The sequence below is a fragment of the Medicago truncatula genome, chromosome 8 (assembly GCF_003473485.1).
Source record: "Medicago truncatula cultivar Jemalong A17 chromosome 8, MtrunA17r5.0-ANR, whole genome shotgun sequence".
NCBI lineage: Eukaryota > Viridiplantae > Streptophyta > Magnoliopsida > Fabales > Fabaceae > Medicago > Medicago truncatula.
In genome coordinates, this window is record NC_053049.1 from 32,121,435 (window position 1) to 32,144,135 (window position 22,701).

At 34.3% G+C, this 22,701-nt stretch overlaps 5 protein-coding genes across 5 annotated transcripts; 3 read left to right on the top strand and 2 right to left on the bottom strand.

Annotated features, from left to right (window-relative positions):
* Positions 1-462: 462 nt before the first annotated feature.
* LOC25501508 (TSL-kinase interacting protein 1) lies at positions 463-6,756 on the bottom strand. Its single transcript, XM_013590749.3, has 14 exons — positions 6,653-6,756; positions 6,244-6,411; positions 6,064-6,149; positions 5,942-5,989; positions 5,737-5,846; positions 4,448-4,532; positions 4,071-4,350; positions 3,798-3,932; positions 3,554-3,705; positions 3,212-3,450; positions 2,339-2,699; positions 1,593-2,003; positions 1,375-1,509; positions 463-1,074 (listed from the first exon to the last, which is right to left on the bottom strand). Exons 2-14 carry the CDS (start codon positions 6,374-6,376, stop codon positions 853-855), a joined length of 2,397 nt encoding a protein of 798 aa, XP_013446203.1. The 5' UTR covers positions 6,377-6,411; positions 6,653-6,756; the 3' UTR covers positions 463-852.
* Positions 6,757-10,859: 4,103 nt separating this feature from the next.
* Positions 10,860-19,134, top strand: LOC25501509 (endoribonuclease Dicer homolog 2). Its single transcript, XM_039828410.1, has 23 exons — positions 10,860-11,000; positions 11,226-11,316; positions 11,401-11,578; positions 11,708-11,821; positions 12,403-12,537; positions 12,709-12,793; positions 12,921-12,985; positions 13,236-13,376; positions 13,558-13,686; positions 13,774-13,906; positions 14,003-14,102; positions 14,249-14,444; positions 14,523-14,683; positions 14,773-14,991; positions 15,132-15,346; positions 15,473-15,744; positions 15,847-16,241; positions 16,368-16,471; positions 16,645-16,838; positions 16,973-17,182; positions 17,684-18,091; positions 18,173-18,451; positions 18,585-19,134. The coding sequence occupies exons 2-23, from the start codon at positions 11,240-11,242 to the stop codon at positions 18,936-18,938; spliced, it is 4,164 nt and encodes a 1,387-aa protein (XP_039684344.1). The 5' UTR covers positions 10,860-11,000; positions 11,226-11,239; the 3' UTR covers positions 18,939-19,134.
* A 62-nt stretch (positions 19,135-19,196) lies between these two features.
* Positions 19,197-19,789, top strand: LOC112417406 (uncharacterized). Its single transcript, XM_024773053.1, has 2 exons — positions 19,197-19,211; positions 19,307-19,789. The coding sequence occupies exons 1-2, from the start codon at positions 19,197-19,199 to the stop codon at positions 19,787-19,789; spliced, it is 498 nt and encodes a 165-aa protein (XP_024628821.1).
* Positions 19,790-20,737: 948 nt separating this feature from the next.
* Positions 20,738-21,472, bottom strand: LOC25501510 (uncharacterized). The gene is made up of 2 exons (XM_013590751.3): positions 21,389-21,472; positions 20,738-21,289 (listed from the first exon to the last, which is right to left on the bottom strand). The coding sequence occupies exons 1-2, from the start codon at positions 21,414-21,416 to the stop codon at positions 20,856-20,858; spliced, it is 462 nt and encodes a 153-aa protein (XP_013446205.1). The 5' UTR covers positions 21,417-21,472; the 3' UTR covers positions 20,738-20,855.
* Positions 21,473-22,173: 701 nt separating this feature from the next.
* Positions 22,174-22,464, top strand: LOC25501511 (probable histone H2B.3). The gene has a single exon (XM_013590752.1). The coding sequence runs from the start codon at positions 22,174-22,176 to the stop codon at positions 22,462-22,464; it is 291 nt and encodes a 96-aa protein (XP_013446206.1).
* The last annotated feature ends 237 nt before the right edge of the window (positions 22,465-22,701 follow it).

Here is a 22,701-nt window from a genome sequence, read left to right on the forward strand (position 1 = left end):
TTGGGATCCACATTGATTTCATCCAATAAGAGTGTTAGTAAGAGTGTTACTAAGAGTTTTGAAAAGAGTGTTTATAGCACTCTTCATAAAACGTGAACATGATTTCTTTGCTCCTCAGCTTCTATTGCTTGAAGCATATCCCAAAAATCTGGGATGAATTCCTTGATCAAGAAATTGAGCAACTCTAGATGTAGGTCACAATCTTCTTCCACTCTGTTATAAAATTTTATAAATTTAACATGAAAATGTTTTATAATTTTACACCTTTATATTAATAGAATAAGCAACCTCACAAAATGTCATTTCTTCCCTTATCATTGGCAAACGAGACACATTTTATTCAAAAAGAGAATTAGATTAAAAACATTATCGCACTTAAAATCAGTTCAATACATTTTAGCTATGCACATAGCCCAAGATCTATCCTGCAAATAACTTCAGGAGAGAATGAGATAAATCAGATAATCAAATAAGTGATAGTTTTCATTAACTTGGTGAAGGGGATAATGAGAGATAAACCAGAACGAGTTCCATTAACTTCAGAAATCGGTTCTAATCAGGGAGAATGAGAGATAAACCAGAAAAGACGTGTTTACTTGGTAAAGGGATATTTATACAGAATCTGACAGAACCCCGCGAGATAGATACAGTGTAGATCCTTCTATGCTCAATTTTTTTGTACAAAAGGGAAGCGACCCAAATAGATGAACATATACATCAGGAGTTGAAGCGGCTAAAACCTCTTTTTGGCATGCGCACCTCAAGTTAGTTTAAAGAAAAAATGTTATTCACGACATACTACAACATGCCGAAATCAGAAAACGTTACCAGGAAACAATGATGTAAAGAGTCTCAAATACCACTTCCAATTTTAAAATTTGAGAGAGTGGCAGTTTCTTGAGCCTCAACTGTCGATGGTGTTTCCTTCTTGTCAATTCCAAAAAAGGAGCAATTCTGGAAGGCATCCAGGCTGCTGGCTATCAAGCGATTAAGTCCGCTATCACTTAGAATTGGATCATCGCTGTGGTACTTAGTAGATGGTATTTCCAAGTCCAGCGGTCCCAAAGAATCAGGCTGCCACACAAAAAAAAGGAAAGATGAGGTGGTAAATAAAGTCAATTGTATGAAATACTTCAAAAGGTTTAGTATGTAAGACAACACCAATGGAAACATTTCAAAGATCAAAATAATAGTTCAACCACTGTAATAAATATAATAGTTCAAATATTTTACAATTTTGATGGATGGTTTAAATGCAAGGATGTTCGAAGTATTACAAATATGTTTTTGACAACTCCCTGAGATAAACTTCGCCCAAATTGTCTTGCCGCAAGAAAATCTAAACAGCAAAAAAGAGTATAGAAAGGAAAGTACCCAATACATATCTGCTAGCCCGGTAAAATCTTTGGCTGAATGATACTTGTTATCTGCATCGGACTCACAGCCGTCCATAGGCAAAGGGTCTGTTTGAGCAATATCGTCCACAAGGCTCTCTTTTTCAGGTGAAAGCTGCCATGAAACAATGAAAGTTAAACATCATTACACTTCAAAAGCAACATTCAGTAATAGATAACAAAATCAATAAATACTACCTTATCCAAATTTTCAAAGCTTCTTTCAGGAACCTTTTTATCAGAATCTAAAGAAGCAATGAGAGATAAACAAGGACCATCTTCATGACGAATAATAGAATCCTTTTTAAATGAGAAAGCATCACGTGTTTCTTCAGCATCCCAGATAGATGACATATGAGATGCCAGAGTTGATTGGCCCATCTTGTCTTGGTGTTTAGATATGTGAGCAGCAATAGCAGCATCAAATGAGTCGCAACTAAAAGGGATTTGATGAACACTGCGACAATTCTCAGCAATAAGAGGATCAATGCAGTTATCGTTGTGATCCTGGGACACTCCTGAAAGTAGGTCCCCCACGCTAATGTTGGTAAGGGTGTCAGCCCACTCACCAGCTGACAGGCCTGATCCATTGGTTGATTTCAATCCATCCTGAATACATAAAAGAGGCTTAAAGCTTAAATCATTGCATAATAGACAGGATCATAACAATGATACACTACGCAACTTAACAAATCAAACAAAAACAGTAGATTAAAATGCCAGACAGAAATTCAAAGCAATGCGTGCTTAATTGAACATCATCTAAAACACAGAGGAGGTATGGTAAAGACCACAGTCCCCAGGAAATGAAAATATTTATCGTTTTAGCCAACAAAGTACACTAAATTGGAATTTCAAGATCCATGACATGAAAATGAAAATCTATAGTAGCACCTTAGAGCTAATAGATGTAGGTGAGCAAGATATAAGAGGGTGACAATTACCATGTCTTCCAAATGTCTAGTTACAGCTCCATCTGTAGCATCTTTTCCATGCGATGATATCTGGGCTGTAGGTCCACAAGGCTCCTCGGTGCTTGTATTATGGTATATACTTCCATCTCTAGTGTTAGGCAAATAAGTTGAGGTAGAGGTAAGAGCATCGTTTATGTTCGTGGATGTTCCACAGTCTACATAGTGCTCCTTGGAGTAATTATTAGTTGATGGCATAGGAAGTGATGGTGAACTCACAATCCGGTCCTTCATACTATCACCACCATTTTTGGATTGTCTAACCATGCAGCTGGATGCTACAGGTGCTTGCATATTCAATACCCCATGCTCAGTATAAGAGAACCAACCATACCTTCAAAAAGATATGTAAACATCAAATAAGGTTATGGGATTTTCCCAGTGAAGAAAAAGGAGAAACTGCTTCAAATATTTGAATTTATACAAACCTACACATTACTAAAAGTATGTTAACTTTCCCACGTGAAAATTCAATCTCAATTTTGTCTCCAGCTAGAATCCAAGTTTTTTCAAATTCTATTCGTATGCTTTATTTTTTATACATCCCTTGTGGTCTGATAAAAATTAGATGACCTTATTCCCTGCAATTAGTTCACTGGTAAAGAAGGAAAGATAACCCACAAGGTTTTCTACTTATAGCACACTTGTATGCACAGAATACCAAAATATTCTATTGATTTCTTTAACTTTTTACGTTTAAAACCATCTTGTTTAATTTTCCCTCATCAATTCAAGATTTCAATATAATAAAGCCTGACTAACTAACCAATCAACAATAGAACAATGGATTTTCACACCTACTTTAGCTATGAACGAAACCAAGATTGCAACATGGAAAAGAGATACCTCAAACGGAATATAGGTGGACTTCCTATCACTGCATATATATCAGCTGCGCTAAGAGTAGATTCCTGGTTCCATCTTTGATAATTATTCAAGTTTTCCTTTTGAACACCATAAGGAAAAAGCATCAACTCTCCAACTGCTATGCTTGAATTGCCCCATTTACGGTTTAGATGTTCTAAAATTGATGATATCTTCTTTCGTGTACTAACTGTAAGCTCCAAGTATGGATTATGCTTTTCCTAGGAGGGAAAAGAAAGAGAAACCATAAATATGTAATTTCACAAATCAGAAGCACTTTCACATTACTACAGTAAGATGCTTTTGGATTTATCTCGTACTCACCATTTCCAAGGCTCTTCGAGTGGGTTCATCAATTGGGAATAACTGGAGTTTAAGTTTCACAATATTCTGCACATTATTATCAACAGAGTGATTTTGAGGAAATGTGCGTAAAGAGGGCAGGACATGATCAGCAGGATCAGAACATTTTTCCCCTGGAATTAACATTGATAAACCACAGTTAAGTCACAGCATTGTTCTCATTGGGGTAAGGACCAAGTACAAATACTACAACTGTGATAGCTACCTGGATTCTCCTGGTCATGTTCAACCTCATTAACGGTGGCAGCTCGCTCCAAATGCTCAGCAGCATCTGCAACTAAAGAAACGCCGGCAATTGCAGCCTTCTCCCATTTTTTATATGCAGCTGATGTGATCACGCCTTAGAAACATAACAAACTTTTTATGATACCAGTAAAACAAATAATGTGCAGATTTAATATATATTATTATGAAATGGAAAACTAGATTAAAGCAGAAAACTAGTAAAAGATCTTGAAGGGAACTGAGAAAGAATCACCAGATTTCTTTCGCTGCCTCGTAGGTTTTGAGTTATTTGAATCTCCCTTAGCATTGCTACGGTTAACACCCATGCTCACATTGCGCTTCAATGGTGGTTTAGAAGGTCCAAGTTTTATAATATTTTGACTCTCAACCAGAATCATTTTAATTGCACGGCTATCATTCCCTGATGCTCTAGCTTGATTTGAGACAGTGTTAAGACCAGGAGGTTGACAATTTCCACCCTGCAAAGGTCGCTTCCTTACACTCTTTTTCCGATCCTTCAAAAGTTGGTGCTCCTTCATGGAAGAATAATATAGGTCAGCTTCAGCATATACTGCACATATTAAAATTAGAAATGCAAAAGTTTCCAGCGAAATGCAAATAGTTACTGACCAAGGCTTCTAAAAATATTTTAAACCTTCGGGGCTTTAGGTGAAGCTTTGAGGCTTTGAACCTGTACTTCTCCAATAAAGACCACCTGTGTCACAGGTCAGATAAGTTGAGAACAAATCATATTATAATTCGTGAAAAACTTTCAATGCAAACTAGTCCTAAGAACAATAGTACTTTACCAATTATTGCTAAAAGATGATAAAATCAGAAAATTTGCAGACAATGTAAAAAGATTTTACACCATAACCCTATGATATGTTGCTTATAAAATACTCAGCCAGTTACTAGGCTCAGGTAGAAGGAGAAGCCAGAATAGCATGGAACAATTGACTCACATATAATGAGAAAATTGGCTAAGCAAGGTACTCAAACTTCGACCACCTGACCAAGTGGCAGGAGGATGAGATACTAATTACGAAAAATAACCATCATAGAAAGAAAATGGGAGAATTTTATTGATATGCTCCCCTACCTTGAGACAAGGGAAACAAAGAGCTTACAATAGAAGTCCTCAGGGTATTTGAATGGTGACTCCCCTAACAAAATAATAAACCAACTAACTAACTAACTCATTCAATCCTTTTGGTATTACAAAATTCTCATAAATGAAAAGATTCCGTAAAAAACTAACAAGGCCTGACCCCTTGATTCTTCGGCACATAAACATTCCTAATTGGGGGTTGGGTACTACCAGAGAGTAGTGAGGAAAAATATAAGGAATAAGTAAGGATGTTATGAGCAAAAGAGAGGAAGAAAACAAGAGGAAGGGGAAAAGGTAAGCAGACATGAACTGAGTGAAACGGAAAGCATTTGGGATGGGTGGGAGGTTTTTGTGCAGAACTTCGCAAGTAACATTCTCATCTCATCTTCATTTCTCGACCAATTTCAGTCTTACACAGGGTTACCTGTGCATCTAAGGAACTTAGTCTTCTTTATTTCAACAGTTTGACTGGTTTCCCAATTCCTATGAGTTATGATATCATTTAACAAGCTAGCTTGACATCTCATGAAGTAGCTAACTTATTATAGTCAAACTCTCAAACTAACGTGGCAATATATCATTGAATGGTTGTATAATAAAACACATCAAACTTGAACTAAGATCAGACACCCAATTGATTCTTTTTAAAGAAATATGCACTTTTAAACATTCCCCTTATGTTCATAGATGATGATCTCTGATGCATAAATGAACTTAACTCGATGCAAAAATATATAGTCTACATCTTTTCACCATTATATGTATAAACCTATTTAATAAACAACCACTCAAAGTAAAGGTATGTTACCAACGAAGCATTGCAGCATTGGTATCTTTTGAGTTTTTGGCATCCAGACATAATTCTGGACCAAGATGTTTGTTCATCCGTCTCACAAGCCGATAGTAATAATGTCTAACCTGCAAGTCAGGATATTATCGGAGATGAAATGAAACGCTATCATTATGAAGGGAATGGGAAAACTGAAAGGGTAAAACAGGATTGGATAGCATACCTGATCCTTGTTTTTACTTTGTACACGGGAAGTGATTTTCTCAAAATTCTACATCGAAGGATATTGCAATTAGCAGCTTTATGGTACCAAAAGAAACAAAAACATGAAAGATAATAATGTACCTTCCCAACTTGCCGTAATGCGGTGAAGAAGCTTTCCTCCTCGTTACGAGTCCAAGCAGCCCACTGCCTTGTTGGTTTCTTCGGAGCTATATATAAATGAAAGACAGGCAAACACATCTCAAAAACCACACGCAGCTACAAAAATCATACAAATGTGTAAATTAAGCGTCAAAAACTGACCTGGCTGCTGTGGCATAATAACATCATTTGCAAGAGATGTTGAAACACCAGGGTCCTCATTTTGAACAGAAACAATAGTCTCGGAATGAAGTTGAGTGTTCAAATCAATCAAGATTTCCGCCTCAGCCTCCATTTTTTCTTCCTCACATGCTCTTGCTATTCAAATCCCTAAGAATATCAACAAAATTAAGACCAAGGTTTCAAAAATAAGGACCGGTACCGGGATTGTGGCCGTTACAAAACGGTATCAGCAGCCACCGTGACCGTTTTTCGACCTTTTCACGCCGAGAACAAAAATCACAGGAAAATTCAGAAATTTTGAACAGGAGAAAAGGAATCGAATCTCATATTAAAAAAAAAGCACAAGAATACAAATCAATTATCCTTTTTACACAAATCAATTACTTACTTCTCTTCCTGCTTGCGATTTGCGATTTCAGTTTGTTCCTGCTGCTTGCCGTTTGCGATTTGCGATTTTCTTGTGTTTTTTTTTTTTTTTTTTGAATGAATAACACACGTATTAATAAATAAATTAATAATAGTTACAATTAATAATTACTTTTAGATGGTTTATTTGTTTATTCATATATTTATTTATTAAAATCGCATTCATCTCTTATTTATTATGGCTTAAATATGTGATTCGTCCATTTAATTTAGTCTCGTTTTGATTTTCGTCCTTGTAAAAAAAATATTTAAAAATATCTTTGCAAAAAAAAAAAATTGTTTTAAAAAGGTCCTTGACACCACTTCAATTATGATTTGGCATAGTTTTGGCCACATGGCAGTTACTGACCGTGCAACTTTTGCCATGTGGCATGCCACATAATTAAAAAAATATTTTTTTTTTAAATTCTAAAAATTCTTTTTTTAATTTAAAATTTGAAAAAAACTAAAAATTATATTTTTGAAAATTATATTTTCAAAAATTTTGAGATTATATAATTTTTAATTTTATTTTTTAAACATTTTTTGTACTCTGAGTTTGAGGTTTATGTATCTAGTCCTGATGAGTTTTATCTTTAAAGAAGTAAAATGGTCCAAGAAATTCAGCTTTGCTAAGAAAGATTGTGGTTGTGTGCAAAAGACATCGTATGGATTGCCTTGTGCATGTATTCTTGCCATGAAGAGAAAAAGAAAATTGCATATTTGATTGGATGACCTAAACCCTTATTGGAAAAGGTTAAGTGTATGTGGAGAAGAGGTTGATGATGATTTTTCTATGATGGAGGAGTAGAATGACATTCAAGAATGTCTCAAAAAAATCCCTTACAAAATGAAACTCCACATCAAAGAGGTGATGCATTAACTAGCGTTTCCGGAATACAAAATGTTGTCTCCACCTCCAAGAAAGGTGGTAACCAAGGGAGCACCTAAAAGGGTGAGGTCACCGAAAGAGTCATTCACGGGTCGAATTCGTCTATGTGGGAGCGTGTTGATGCTCAATTTCCCGATAGTCAATCGTCACAAACCAAGATATCACTTCCAAAGAGGAACATTGCACATATTGGCAATTACTCACGTTCACAAGCTTCAACGCCTACTACACAACCGTTTCAGGATTTACCATACATTACACAAATGCCAAAAATCATGAGACCTTACATTGAAAATATTGTGAATGTTAAAGGGGAGGATAATTGTGGTTTGTGGGTCATAGCTAGACACATAGGCATGGATGAGGAAAATCACTTATTGGTTCGCCACCCTCCAATAAATAATGGTGGAATTGCATACTTAAATAAGTGGTTGGCATTACCGAATATGAGTCACATTGTTGAAACTTGTTACAATAGAGTTGTTGTTCAATTGATTTTTCCCGAAAGGGGTATATGTGAGACTTTTTGCCCAATCCGAGGTGGTCCACCACTTAACCCACATGTTCATATCATGTGTCTTGGCTTAATTCCCGACCATTTTCTTCATGTTTATTTGAAAGACGGTTCATTACCACCGCCCTATATGGAGTGGAGTAATCACAAGATTGGTGAGGCAGAGAAATGAGAGTTTGCATTTATTGATAGACAAGCTTTGTTCAAAGACCTCATGTCTAACGAGCCGAAATCGCAAAAAAAAAACCAACAAATCATCTCAATCCAATCTATTGTGACACTCCCACTCCTAAAAAACCAAAAGGAGAATTTGAAGTCATTGAAGAAGAAGAAGATGATGATTCCCTATCACTAGCTAGTTAGATAGGCTATGACATATTTTTGTCGGTGTTCGACCTTTTATTTGTCGATATTACACCTATATATTTTTTGCTGGATGGTTGTGTAACGTCGATATTTGTGGCCAATATGTAACTAAAATTATATAGATTATATAAGTATATGAAGTGAAATATTTTTTGGTGGTCGGTTATGTAACACCAATTATTGCTTGCATTTTTTGGTCTCTAATTATTCAACTATTTAATTTATCTTTCATTTGATTTTATTCTCATACTTGCTATTCCATTATATATTTTGTGAAGTGAAACATGTTTGAAGATGCACAAGTTGAAGTTGAAGCTCATGTTCGATACTCTGTCGTGAAGAAGATTAAGGTCTTTTTACCCCCCACTGACAAGTTGGACGAGTTGATGGCACAACTTAATAGATACTTTGTCCATATTGGTGAAAATCAAAGAACATCTCATGTATTTGTACAGGTGCCATGTGTGAACTTGAGATGATAAAGATAGTTGGAAGACCGTGTATTTTCCACAAGTTATCCATGATGATGGCAACATCGATTACATTTTTAGGTTAATGGTTAAAAATAAATTTTTACATCTTTATGTTTGATCCATTGAAGTGTAATATATATTAACGTATAATAGTGTAATGTGTTCGAAATGTTGCATTTTAATGAATTTGTGGATTGTGTATTTAACGACGAATTTGTGTAATTTGGATCATTTATGTGTGATTACGTGTGATTAACGACGAATTTGTGTAATTTGAATCGATTATGTGTGATTTAGTGATTATGTGTTATTAACAACGAATTTGTGTAACTTGAACTGATTATGCGATTGTGTGATTAACGACAAATTTGTGTAATTTGGATCGATTTGTGTGATTATGTTGTTGAAACGGTGTAATTTGGATCAATTATGAATGTGTATTGATTACGGGTCTTTAATGACTTGATGGCTTGCAATCAATGTTGTTTTACTGCTATACCAGAAGCCAGCGTGAGTTAACTCATGTAGACCAGTACAAGACGTGAGTTAAGTTACGTTGTCCCAACTTGACTTAACTCATGTAGACATATAGCGAATGTACTTAAGTTATGTTGGGTATATTTTGGTCAGTTTGTATGAGAGTTATAAAGAAAATAGGATGTATAGGGATGAGTTTTCCTTTCAAATTATACCGTAAAACAATTTGAATATAAAAATATTATTTTGTTGATGTCACTCAAAAAGATAAGAAAAAAGTACTTTTCTATTCCCAAAAAAAACAAACTTTACTTTTCTATTCTATTTAATGTTGGACTGTAACTACAATTGATATATCACAACTTTCTTTCTTTTAAGTATGTCTAATTCTAACCCGTGTTTTTTTTTTTTTTTTAAATAATTATAGCTGTTGTTTTTTGTTTTGTAGCAAGGGGATTCGATATGTAATTCTATTAGAAAACATTATCAACCCTCTTTTAAATGTATTGGATTACATTAAACATAAAGGGTGCGTTTGATTTGCTTTAAAAATGAAGGACAAGACAGAACAACTCTAGTTGTCCAGTGTTTGATTCGTAAAACTGTTTCAGGTACAGGACAAACTAGAGGCAAGGGACAGGACAAAAACTCATATTTTTGTCCCTCACCAAACCACAACACAACTTTTTGTCCCACGTACAAGTTATCTAAAATACCAAAATAGCATTTTGTCCCTCAAAAATCGTATAAAACAAAAAATTACTCAATGCCATGAAAAATTTGTCCTGTGTTGTTCTGTCTTGTGTTGCACTGTTCTATCTTGTATTGTTCTGTCCAGTTCTTACTGTTTTACAAACCAAACACACCCAAAGAATTAAATAAGAAGATTACGTTCTTTTTATTTTTATTTTTAAAAGAAACAACAGGAAAAACACTTCAATTGTGTAATGAATGAATTGAGTCAATGAAATAATAGTCGAATTTAATAAGAATGTATATCAATCTTTCTTGATTCAAATCATTAACTAAAAAAATAATTATATCTCGTTCAAATTAAACAAGAAGATTACGTTCTTTTTTTTCTTTTCTTTTAAATAGAAGCAACATCAAAGACACTTCAATTGTGTAATGAATTGAGTCAAAGAAATAATACTTGAATTTAATAAGGATGTATATCTTTCTTGATTCAAATCATGTATATCTTTCTTGATTCAAATCATTAACTTAAAAAATCAATTAAATCTCGTTCAAGTAGAAACATGAACAAAATTTGACAACATTAATCTTATTTGCTAAAATCATAGTTGATTTTAATATTGATATTATTTTTCTATAATATACCTACCATTAAAAAACACACGGTGGTCCCCAGTTGAAAGAAGAAAAAAAAAAACGGTGGTCCCAACAAATCACACAATAAATAGTGTGCAAGTACTTTTTTTTTTTAAGGAAGTGTGTGCAAGTACTGTCTGTAGTACCAAAACCTAATTCCTAGTCGTGTTGTTTTGTTTCTTTGTCCTTTGTCTTTGTCTTTGTCTTTGACTTAGGGTTTTTCTTATTCATCCGTATTTTGCTGGTGTGATAGTAACCAACCACTCAACCGGCAAAGGTATGATCTTTTTCAGTTGCACTTCAATCGAAAACAATTTTCGATTGAAGTGGTGTCCGTTTTGTGTCTGATACATGTTGGTGTACATTTGATCGCTTATATTTTCTTAAATTATTAGGGTTGTCTACGAGTTAGTGTTGTGTCTGACGTCTGTGTTATTGTCATTGTTGATCATCTTTAGAGTAGTATTTTGAAATTTTATAATTATTGAGTTGATTAATGTAGATTCATCAAATACAATGGAAGAAGCTCTGATGGATATAGATGACTGTTATCAGGAGCAGATCAAGCCTGATACTCTTCCATTTGCTAGAAGGTTAGTTTTTTAAACCTAAACCCTTTCCAATGTAATGTTGTTTGCTTGGATTGATGAGTTTTTTGTTTTGTTTTGTGCATGTAGCTACCAACTTGAAGCATTGGATAAAGCAATCCGCGAAAATACTATAGTTTACTTAGAGACTGGTTGTGGAAAGACTTTGATAGCCATCATGCTTCTTCGAAGCTACGCTTATCACCTCCGAAAGCCTTCTCCTTACATTGCTGTTTTTTTGGTTCCCAAAGTTGTTTTGGTTTCTCAAGTATTATGCTGCCACTTTCCTATCTTTTATTATAACTTTGCGAATTTCAGATACATCCTCTGATGAATGATTTCTATGTGATGATTGAGGATTCACTGTGCTTGTTGTTTATTTACTTGTGTATTCTAGCAAGCTCAGGCTTTGAGAAATCACACTGATTTGAAAGTTGGAATGTATTGGGGAGACATGGGTGTTGACTTCTGGGATGGAGCTATATGGAAAGAACAAATGGAGAAACATGAGGTGAGAGTCTTTACATTTCAATGGCGACTAGAATACGTCGTTGTTATTTTATATCAATATTAATCTGGTTTGCATCTTTGCATATACATGAACTATCTGTTTGTATCATATATGAAATATTCTTTTAAACTTTATTTGTTTGTACTATGAAGATTTTAATGAAACAAGAAATAGACAATTTTTTCTTATTAAATTTGTTTATGTCAATGAAATCTTACCTTATATTAAACAAACATATAGCTAATTAACCTACTAATTAATATTGCTCTTTCTGGAATTCATTCCTTTCATGCTGTCTTGTATTTGTTGGAAAGCTTCTAGTCTACTTATAGATGGTTTTTGTGGCTTCAATCTCTGTCTACATTTTTTCTTTGAAACGGCTAAAATATATTAACGGCGCAAACCAAAGCACAAGACGGGCTAGGCGTGCAAAAAACAAGACATCCAGTTTCTGTTTTTCTAATATTCAGTTGACCAGAATATACACATTATCATTTGTTATTATAGTTTTAGTATGATGTTTCTTAAAGTTATCTTTAACTGATCGGTAATTACTATCGGTAATGCTTTTGAATGAACAGGTGCTTGTTATGACTCCTGCAATATTGCTTTCTTGCTTGAGGCATAGCTTTATCAAACTGAAAATGATAAAGGTTTTAATAATGGATGAATGCCATCATGCTGATGGTAGACATCCATATGCTTGTATCATGACTGTAAGTGTGTGTTATATACTCTTTACTTGCCTTTTCTTTTAACTTCTTTGTATATTCAAACTTATTACCGTCATATATTTTGGTCGCAATATGTTAGTTATACAATTATTTCCAATGACTAAGTAATGAAGAAGATTCAAGTGGTGGTTACTTTTGTCTGATTGTGTGCAGGAATTTTATCACCATCAATTAAGATCTGGTATCACCGAGCTTCCTCGAATTTTTGGGATGACTGCATCCCCAATTAAGTCGAAAGGTATACAAGTCTAGAGAAAGTTTCTATTCATTTATTTGCATTGCTAGCTTTTTCCTGCTTATTTATCGGTGTCAGTTATTCTCTCGTGTTCAATTTCATTTATCTTCACTTTTATTGTTTGATACAGCGGCAAATTCTAAGTCGACCTTGTCGAAAAATATTCGGGAACTAATGACTCTAATGAATTCAAAGGTTGTTTTTACTTTCATCCTCTTTATGTACAACTTTTCTTACTTTATTCTATACATGCGTTTATTGTGTTCAATGGCAATATTTAATCCCCTAATCTTCTCGGTGAATATTACCGTGAGAAAATACATTAGAGTCCATGATAGGTCTTACTGTTAGGGATGCTAGCATAAGTGACAGCTTTTGTTTTGAAGTACTGTTAGTCTTGTTATGTTTTATTTCTCTGATATATTTTTATTTTTTTGAATTGAAGGTTTATACATGTGTGAGTGATGCTGTCATCTCCAAATTTATACCAACGTCAACACCGAAATTCCAGTTTTACAATGAAAATGTAATTTCATATGCGCTATTCGCAGAATTAGCCAATAAACTCAGCAGTTTAAAACAACAGGTGTGTACATATAAGCAAGTGATTCTTCACATGGATATATAGTTGAAATTAGACTAAAGTTTCTCTACATGTTTTGTCACCCTTTCTCACATTTTGTCACTGATTCCAAACTATAGTAGTGCGTGTTTTTGTCCGATCGTAGTTGATTATTAACTTGAAATGCCTCTAATTTGTTCTTCAGCACGAGCTTTACGTCACAAGTTCAAATTTCACAAAAGCAGCTGTTGACTCTGCACAGAAGAAAATAGCAAAGATTTATACTCACTCAGTTTTTTGCTTGGATGAGCTTGGTGTTTGGTTGGCTTTGAAGGTTCTTGCCCTTCTTCTGCTGTGAATTTTTGGCTCTATTTTATGTTCATGTCTGCATAATTGACATCGACTGTGTTTTACGTGATAGGCCGCAGAGTCTTTATCATCCATTGAAATTGAAACTTGGACACTGCAAATATCTTTGGGTAACTCAGGTGATCAAATTGTGAAAGATTTTTGTTCGTCTGCTATTCTAACACTGCAAAGTTACATACCATCTGGTAATAACTCTACAATCTTGAGAAAATACATGATATTTCAATTTAATATTTTGTTTGCATTCTTTTATTAATTCTAGAAAATGGCTTCTTACTCAGATCCTCAGTGGACTATTGGTGACAATATGAATTCCGATATGGAAAGGGGGCTATTGACCTCCAAAGTGTGTTGTCTTATGGACTGTCTACTTGAGTACAGGTTATCATAAATAGGTTCTTTCAAAAATATTTTATATCATGTATCGTAAATAGATCTTGCAGTTTTTGTTTTCATCTCATTTTGATTTTTATTATTAAAATCTATTTTAATTGATATATTGTGCTTACTACATACTACAATTACAGGAGTTTTCCTGATATGAGATGCATAGTTTTTGTGGAAAGGGTCATTACAGCTATTGTCCTTGAGGTTCTTTTGAACACTTTGCTTCCGAAATACAATAGCTGGACGGCTAAATTCATTGCAGGAAACGGTAGTAAATTACAAAACCAATCAAGGAAAAATCAAAATCAAATTGTGGAAGATTTCCGTATGGGATTGGTATGCTACTTTCTTATATAATTCATTGTATTGTAATAAGCAAATGCAGTTACTTATTAAGGAAACATTTTAATCTAGGTCAACGTCATTGTTGCGACATCAATTCTTGAGGAGGGTTTAGATGTTCAAAGTTGCAATTTGGTTATTAGATTTGACCCATCTCCCACCGTGTGCAGTTTTGTACAGTCCCGTGGCCGTGCCAGAATGCAAAATTCAGATTATATATTGATGGTTAAGAGGTAGGCAAGTGCTATTTAGCCTTTTGCAAAATCGATATGTTTTGAGGTAAGCTTAACTAAAACTTCCATATTTTGTTCCAAAATTACAGTGGGGATTCAGTTACACGTTCTCGATTAGAGAAATACCTTGATGGTGTGGAAATGATGAGGAAGGAGTCGTTGCGTCATTCTTCCCTTCCATGTGAAAGTCTTGAAAGTGATGAATTTAATGAGCATGCTTATCGTGTTGCAAGCACTGAAGCCGTTGTCAATCTTAGTTCTAGCATTACTTTGATATACTTGTATTGCTCACGACTCCCAGCAGATGGGTTAGTTTGTTTATTGCTACCCTTATTCCATTTTTTCTCCGTTTAATGAACGTTAAGATATGTTTTCTTTTGCGTTAATTTGGTCCTTATAAGTTTTTTTATCTCGTTCATCATTCATCCTATTTTGTCTAAACTCCCAGGTACTTTAAACCGACTCCAAGGTGGGACAAACAGACTGGAACGTTGTATCTTCCTAAGAGTTGTCCTCTACAGGCTATTAATGTACATGGTGACTCAAAGTTCTTAAAAAATATCGCATGTCTTGAAGCATGCAAAAAACTTCATATGATTGGAGCTTTGACAGATAATCTTGTTCCTTCTATAGTTGCTGAAGAAGCAGAGGTGGAGGACTTTGGTAACTTCATGCCTTCTATTCATTTTATTATTATTGCATTTAAATTTTTAATATCATGTGAATGTAAGATTCTATTTAACCATATACTAATTCTATGAATGGCATCGACATTAAACAATCTTATAGGGAATGAACCATATGATGAGGAACAACCAAGTTATGTACCGCTTGAACTGGTGAATCGTATGTCAAACAATAGTTGCACAATATACTATTGTTATTTAATAGAGCTAAAACAAAAATTTAGCTACGATCTCACCGTGCAAGACATTTTCCTTGCAACTAGAGTCAAGCTTGATCTAGAAAGTGAATGCATGGAATTTGACATGTGTTTCGATAGAGGTAGCTTGTCTGTAAACTTGAGATACAAAGGATCCATTAATCTCTCACCGGATCAGGTATCTCTCTATTACTCCTTTAATTGGTTTTTTTAATTGTTTCTGACATATTCGCAAGTGTTGGGAAAAGTCAATACAATTATGGTTTGTTTCATTTTCCAGGTTCTTTTGTGTAAAAGATTCCAAGTTAATGTCCTTGGAATTCTTATGAACCATAAAACGGACAAGGAAACTGATTCCGGCAAATTCTGTTTGGAAGATGATCTTGAGATTGATTATCTTCTGCTGCCATCTATTGCTATAGAGGAAACACTATCTGTTGATTGGATAACTATTAATTCCATACATCCATCTATAGTTAAGTGTCTGCATCATGAAGCCAATATATGGACTGAAAAGGGTTTAGTATGCCCTTGCATATTGCAAAATGCTTTGATTTCTACTCCTCATAATGGCCGTACCTACATCACCACTGGCATAATGGAATTGGATGGAAATTCACCTCTGGAAGTAGGGGATGGAGAAGTAACTACGTACCAGAAGTACTTTGAACAAAAGTAAGTAATTTTTTGTGGTAGATGTTTAGTGTAAAGTTAATCTATCTACTTTGGTGCCTTATATATTATCCGATTAATTTATCTATTTTAGGGCATTATTCTAATTTATCCTTTTCTGAGTTTCAGACATGGCATTCGATTGCGTTTTGAACATCAAAGCCTACTTAAAGCAAGACACGTTTTTCCAGTAAAGAATTATTGTCATGGACATAGGAAAGCGAAGGACAGAGGTTTGAGCTTTAAATTTTTATTTTGTTTTTAGCGGTACCTTGATCTTTACTTATTAAGTACCATACAAACCTTTGGGGTGCATAAACACACGGAAGATATAGTTTCTTCTATAATCGCCGTCAAACACTTATAATGTGTAATCCGATCTTAATCCTGTGTTTTTCTTTTTCAGATGTGAGCAAGACCTTTGTTGAGTTACCTCCTGAACTTTGCTCTATAATCATGTCACCAATATCAGTCAAAACTCTTTATACATTTTCATTTATTCCATCGATCATGCATAGACTTGAGTCATTGCTTGTAGCTTTGAACTTTAAAAAGATGCATTTGAATCATTGTCCGCAGAACCGGATTCAAACATTCAAGGTGGGCTAGTTTTTCTTCTTTCCAGAATTATGAAATTTAGAAAAACAGTTTCTTTTTTATTGTGTGCTTTTATTTTTAGTTGTCAAACATTTTAGAGATATTCGCACTGATGGTATCTGCATTTTTCATTATAGGTCTTGGAAGCAATGACCACAAAGTCATGCAAGGAGACCTTTCATTATGAGTCTCTGGAGACACTAGGAGATTCTTTTTTAAAATATGCTGTTAGTCAGCAGCTTTTTAATATGTATGAAAATCATCACGAGGGTCTTCTTAGTGTGAAGAGGGAGAAGATTATTTGTAACGCTGCCCTCTGCAAGTTAGGTTGCGGTTCTATGCTTCCGGTATCCTTTCTCTCCCTCTCTTTTTTGATATATTAGTCTTTAATCTTTTATACTTACATCTCTTATGAGGCTTACTTTCAACACTTTATATATTATATTTTATTCTTTTCCATACAATGTTTCCACCTGTATACTATTTCTTCACTTATATGACTGATTTTCTTAATTAGTTGATATTGTGTTTTTAGAAGTTTGCAGAAGATTATAGTTATTATAATTTTGATCCTATAATATGCTTCTAACTTGGCTGATTATTATGTCGGTATCATTTTTTTTTTTTTATTTAGTTTTTTGCTTACTTGAAGCACTGAAGATCAAAACGAAAAGTGTAAAATATTCATTATTTACCCTAATAAATATTACGTTCTACAAACTGTAATGCTTATGAAGTTATGATTATGTTGCATTCTTTGACTATTCATTCTGCAGTATTATTTTGAAACTGTACTTGCGAATAATATATTAATTCTGTTATTGATTATCTATTCTTCTGAGTTGCAGGGCTTCATACGGAATGAGCCTTTTGATCCAAAGACCTGGATCATTCCTGGAGTTAAATCAAGATGTTTTAAATTAGAAGAGACAGTTTTCAAGGGGACAAAAATATATACTCGAGGGAATAGAAAATTGAAACGGAAAGTTGTTGCTGATGTTGTTGAAGCACTAATTGGGGCATTCCTTAGCGCTGGTGGTGAGATGGCTGCATTGTTGTTTATGGATTGGGTTGGCATCAAAGTGAATTTGAATATTACACCCTATGAGAGGCAAATCAATTCTTGTCCAGACAATCTTCTTAATGTCAGCTATCTAGAATCCCTCTTGAAGTACTCGTTTAGGGACCGTTCCCTGTTAGTAGAAGCTATGACACACGGTTCTTACATGCTGCCTGACGTGCCTAGATGCTATCAGGTACTTACTGTTGGTATTATTCTTGTTACATGTGTTTTGCTTTTGCCTAATTTTTCAAATAATATATTCCTTTCCCTGCAGAGACTTGAATACTTAGGAGACTCGGTGTTGGATTATCTCATTACTACACATTTGTATAATGAATATCCTGGCATGACACCTGGGCAGTTAACTGATATGCGGTCAGCTTCTGTGAATAACGATTGTTACGCAATGTCTGCCATTAAGGTTCAACTGCATAAACATGTACTCCATGCCTCTCAGGAGTTACATAAACATATTGCAGCTACCCTTGATAAATTTGACGAACAGTCTGCATCACAAACTTTTGGATGGGAGTCTGAGGCTTCATTCCCCAAGGTTAGTTTGTCGAAATCTTGGAATAACGCTATTACTGTCATAGTAGTGTTTGAGTAGAGAAAACTCTAATATTGTTAGTGCATTTTTTCATGTTGTGAATCTGATGATCTAAAATTGTTCCTATTGTTTGCAGGTACTTGGAGACATCATAGAGTCTCTAGCTGGTGCTATACTTGTTGATTCAGGATACAACAAGGAGGTTGTGTGGCAAAGCATAAGGCCTCTTTTGGAACCCCTTGTGACACCTGATACATTAACGATCCATCCGATCAGAGAATTAACAGAACTGTGCCAGAAAATGGATTATACTATGGAGAAGGACTTGTCCAGGAACGACGGCTTTATTAGCTGTAGAATTGAGGTAAATGCAGATGGTGTAATTCATCAATACGAGTACAAAGGTTCTACCGACAAGAAAACAGCTACAAGACTAGCCTGCAAGGGAGTTTTGAATTCCTTGCAGTTGAAGGAAACACTAGACCAGTGATATACTTGACTTGTGGAATTGTAAAAACACAGGGCTGTAATTTTTTAGCTGTGGTATTAGGCTTTCTCCTTTCTATGTGCATCTTCTCTTTTTGTGCTGACATTGTGATTGTGAATACATGTTGAATCAATTTTAATTTGGACTTGCAGAAATTATAATGAGTTTGAGATTCAGTTGTTTGATAAGAAAATAAATTTTTCAATTCAGTATATTACCATAGATTCATGAACTAGATCCATAATATTATATTAACGCAACATGGGTGTGGTGAAGGTGGGGAGGCGTGGAAGTAGAGGAGGAGGTTGTTTGCTTGGAAGGAGGACCTTTTTAGGTGTTGTTGTTTTTTGCTTCATAATGTTGTTTTGCAGGAAAGTGTAGTTGACCGTTGGAAGTGGTCTCTTGATCCAGTTAAAGGCTACTCTATCGGCGATGCATATCAGATGTTCACAGCAACAGACCAAAATCCTAACAGGGCTAACATGTATACCATATGTCATAAACAACTTCCTCTCAAGGTCTCTTTATTTGTGTGGTGTCTCTTTCACAATTGTCTCCCAACAAAAGATAATCTCTTAAGGCGAGGCATTGTTCACCCAGATGCTACCAATTGTGTAGGAGGATTTGCTCTTCCGGAGACTGCGGATCACCTATTCATCACTTGCAGTCATTTCAGCCAGTTATGGGTGCTTGTTCGAAGTTGGCTCGGTTTCTCTTCGGTTGATACTTTCCGTGCTTTCGATCATGTTGTGCAGTTCGGCCAGCTTGGTGGGTTTCCTCGTTCCTCTCACCATTTTTTGAAACTTATTTGGTTCTCTTGTGTCTGGACAATTTGGAAGGAAAGAAACAATTGAGTCTTCAACAGCCAAGCTTTGGTGTTACATCAGTTGCTCTACAAAGTTAAATTATTGTCTTTTTTGTGGCTTAAGGCAAAAAATGCCACACTTTTGTTACTCTTATTATTGTCTACTTGTTGATGATTAAAATAAAGGATTAGAGTTACTTATTGTTTTTGGTACTTGTAGTAAGAGTAAAGGACCGTTGTGGTTCTGGATGAGGTGATAAATATAATCAACGGATATAAGTGAGGTAATTATCTACAATTCGAAGTGGTGTATCCGTAAGCAATGAATTAAGCTTAGACGGGTAATGAGTTCTACCAAAGAACAAATTATTTAGGAGAACATGGATTCGTTTCATGGATGGCACAATTCTTAACATACTATATTTACCTTACGGCCGAACTCTGGATTACAAGGCTCATTTCCCTTAAAAGATGGATGGTTAACACCTAAAAAAAGTTGTTAGACTAAATAGATTTAGCTCGACCAAAAAGTTCAATTTTAAGATCTGAAGACTATTTTCGCGAGTGTGATAAAATTGAGAGACAATGCAATTCCGTATTCAATTAGGATTTTAAAGAATTTTAAAAGGCTTTTTATAAGTCCTTGAAAATAAACTTGTTTTGAGATATTCAATTAAGACTCTTTGTAACTTAATAAAATTTTCAATTTAGTACATGTATTCAAGAGTTTTTGGTGCAGTATGTTCTTGATGAACTAAAGAGGAGAGTGTAATTTGAGTAGACGATAAAAAATTATTATGGGTAAGATCCTCTTTACTCTATAACGAGATCGAATACAATGTGTTGAAGAATACAATATCAAAGATTTCATAGGAAAGATTCCAGAATGTTACCATACGAAATTATATGTGGAACATATCTATTATAAATTAATGGTTTTAACCTTATAATAAACAGATCCAGAATATATTATCAACTCAACATATGCATTCAAAAGTTTGATCAAAACAAGGAAAATAGTAGCTTTTATGCATTCAACAGTGTGATCAAAACAAGGAACATAATAGCTTTTAATTTGCGAAAATATGGCTACTATATATCTAATATCTAACTAATTAGATTTCCACGACAATTCTAAGATGCAAAGTGAACCGACGAGCATCGGAAGGTCCAACTCCAATAGCAAGATCAGAACCAAATAATCTCTCATCGAAATTGAACAATTCATGAACTTCTGACACGAGCTTCAGTGCTAGTTGCTCGAGTGAATCAGAGGGAAAGTCTTGGTGGAACAAGATAGACCGAAACCAATCTTTACCCTCTCGAAAGAACCTTTTGCTGCTAACTTCTTGATAATTGTTGAGTAAGGTGTTAAGACATGTAACTGAGTTAGAATCAACTGAATGCGAGAGAACATCGATATGAAAATTTAACCAATCGGTGGGCATGAGCTTGGGGCGCTGCACCTCTAGATTGTAATTCATGCTTCGAAGATATTCATATTGCTCTTGATATTGTGCAGATAATCCATAATAGCAACTTGCTGGTTCTAAACATTGTGAATAAAAAATAAGACTGTAAGTCATGTGTATATGTATGATGAATTAATATACTAACTTTCTTAAAATTCTATTTCTTATATTCATACCTGATTGTGTAGAGAAGGAGGAAGACATGATCGTTTCTTTTTCTTCTGAACGCTGAAACTTCTTTATCTCGTTGAATTTTTTTTTGTGTGCACTTTTTCTTATGGTTGCAAGCCAATTTATAGATAATGAGGTTAGGGTTTCTTTTTAAGGTTGCTTTATGGACAAGAAAGTAATTTGTTGAGATTTTTTCGGCTACAATAATTATTTAGATTTGGATTTAATACATCTTTCGTATGATCAATCCTAAAAAAAACCATTCAAAGATCCAACCGTCCAAGTCATCAACCCACACCTAAACCAAATCACCCAATCAAATCACAGAAACTAAATCATATATATATATATATATGTCTATTTTTTTTTCCTTTTATCATTTAAAAAATGTAACAAACTAAATGAGTATATATTTATACTTACTTTTTCATTATCCCAATTATACTTTTAAACAACTTTTTCTATAATAAAGATCGTTGTTGGTGTCATTATCCCAATTATATATATTTTTTTATATTGTTGGTGTCAATAAAATAAACAATTATGATTAGTTTGGTTTATTATAACTTGAAAGCAGCAAACATTTATATTTTTAATTTTAATCCAAATCAAAATTTCATAAAAAAAAAAAAAAAAAAAAAACATCGTTAATAATTTTCAAAGGTAAGTGAAATAAAAAGAGCGGAAAGTCGGACACGTGAGTGCCTGTCCACTAATATATATATATATATATAAACAAAACACAGCTGAGACAAAAATCTCATTCTTCATCACTTCCAATCCTTCAAAAATGGCAAAAGCCGTAGAGAAAAAAGTAGCTGAGAAGAGACCAACGAAGAAGAAGGACACAGAGAAGAAAATCCCAAAGGAAGGAGAAACATGGAAAAAGAGATCAAAGAAAAGCATTGAAACCTACAAGATATATATATTCAAGGTTCTCAAACAAGTTCATCCTGCCATTGGTGTTTCAAGTAAAGCTATGGGAGTTATTAACAGTTTCGTGAACGATATCTTTAAGAAACTCGCTCAAGAACTGTTGAGACTCGTGCGTTATTATATAGATACGAATTTTAACATATAAGATGTCAGGGATGGCCTCAAGTTATAGAGAATGTGGGCATTGGCCGTCACTATCTTTTGGAGAAAAAATTGAATAGCATTTGTATTATTTTTAACTCAAATAATGATCTTTGTAATATATATATATATATATATATATATATATATATATATATGTGTGTGTGTAATACTAATAATATAGGTATTTTGATTAATATTATATATGGTCATGTAAACAAGTGCTCTAAGGGTGTTATTT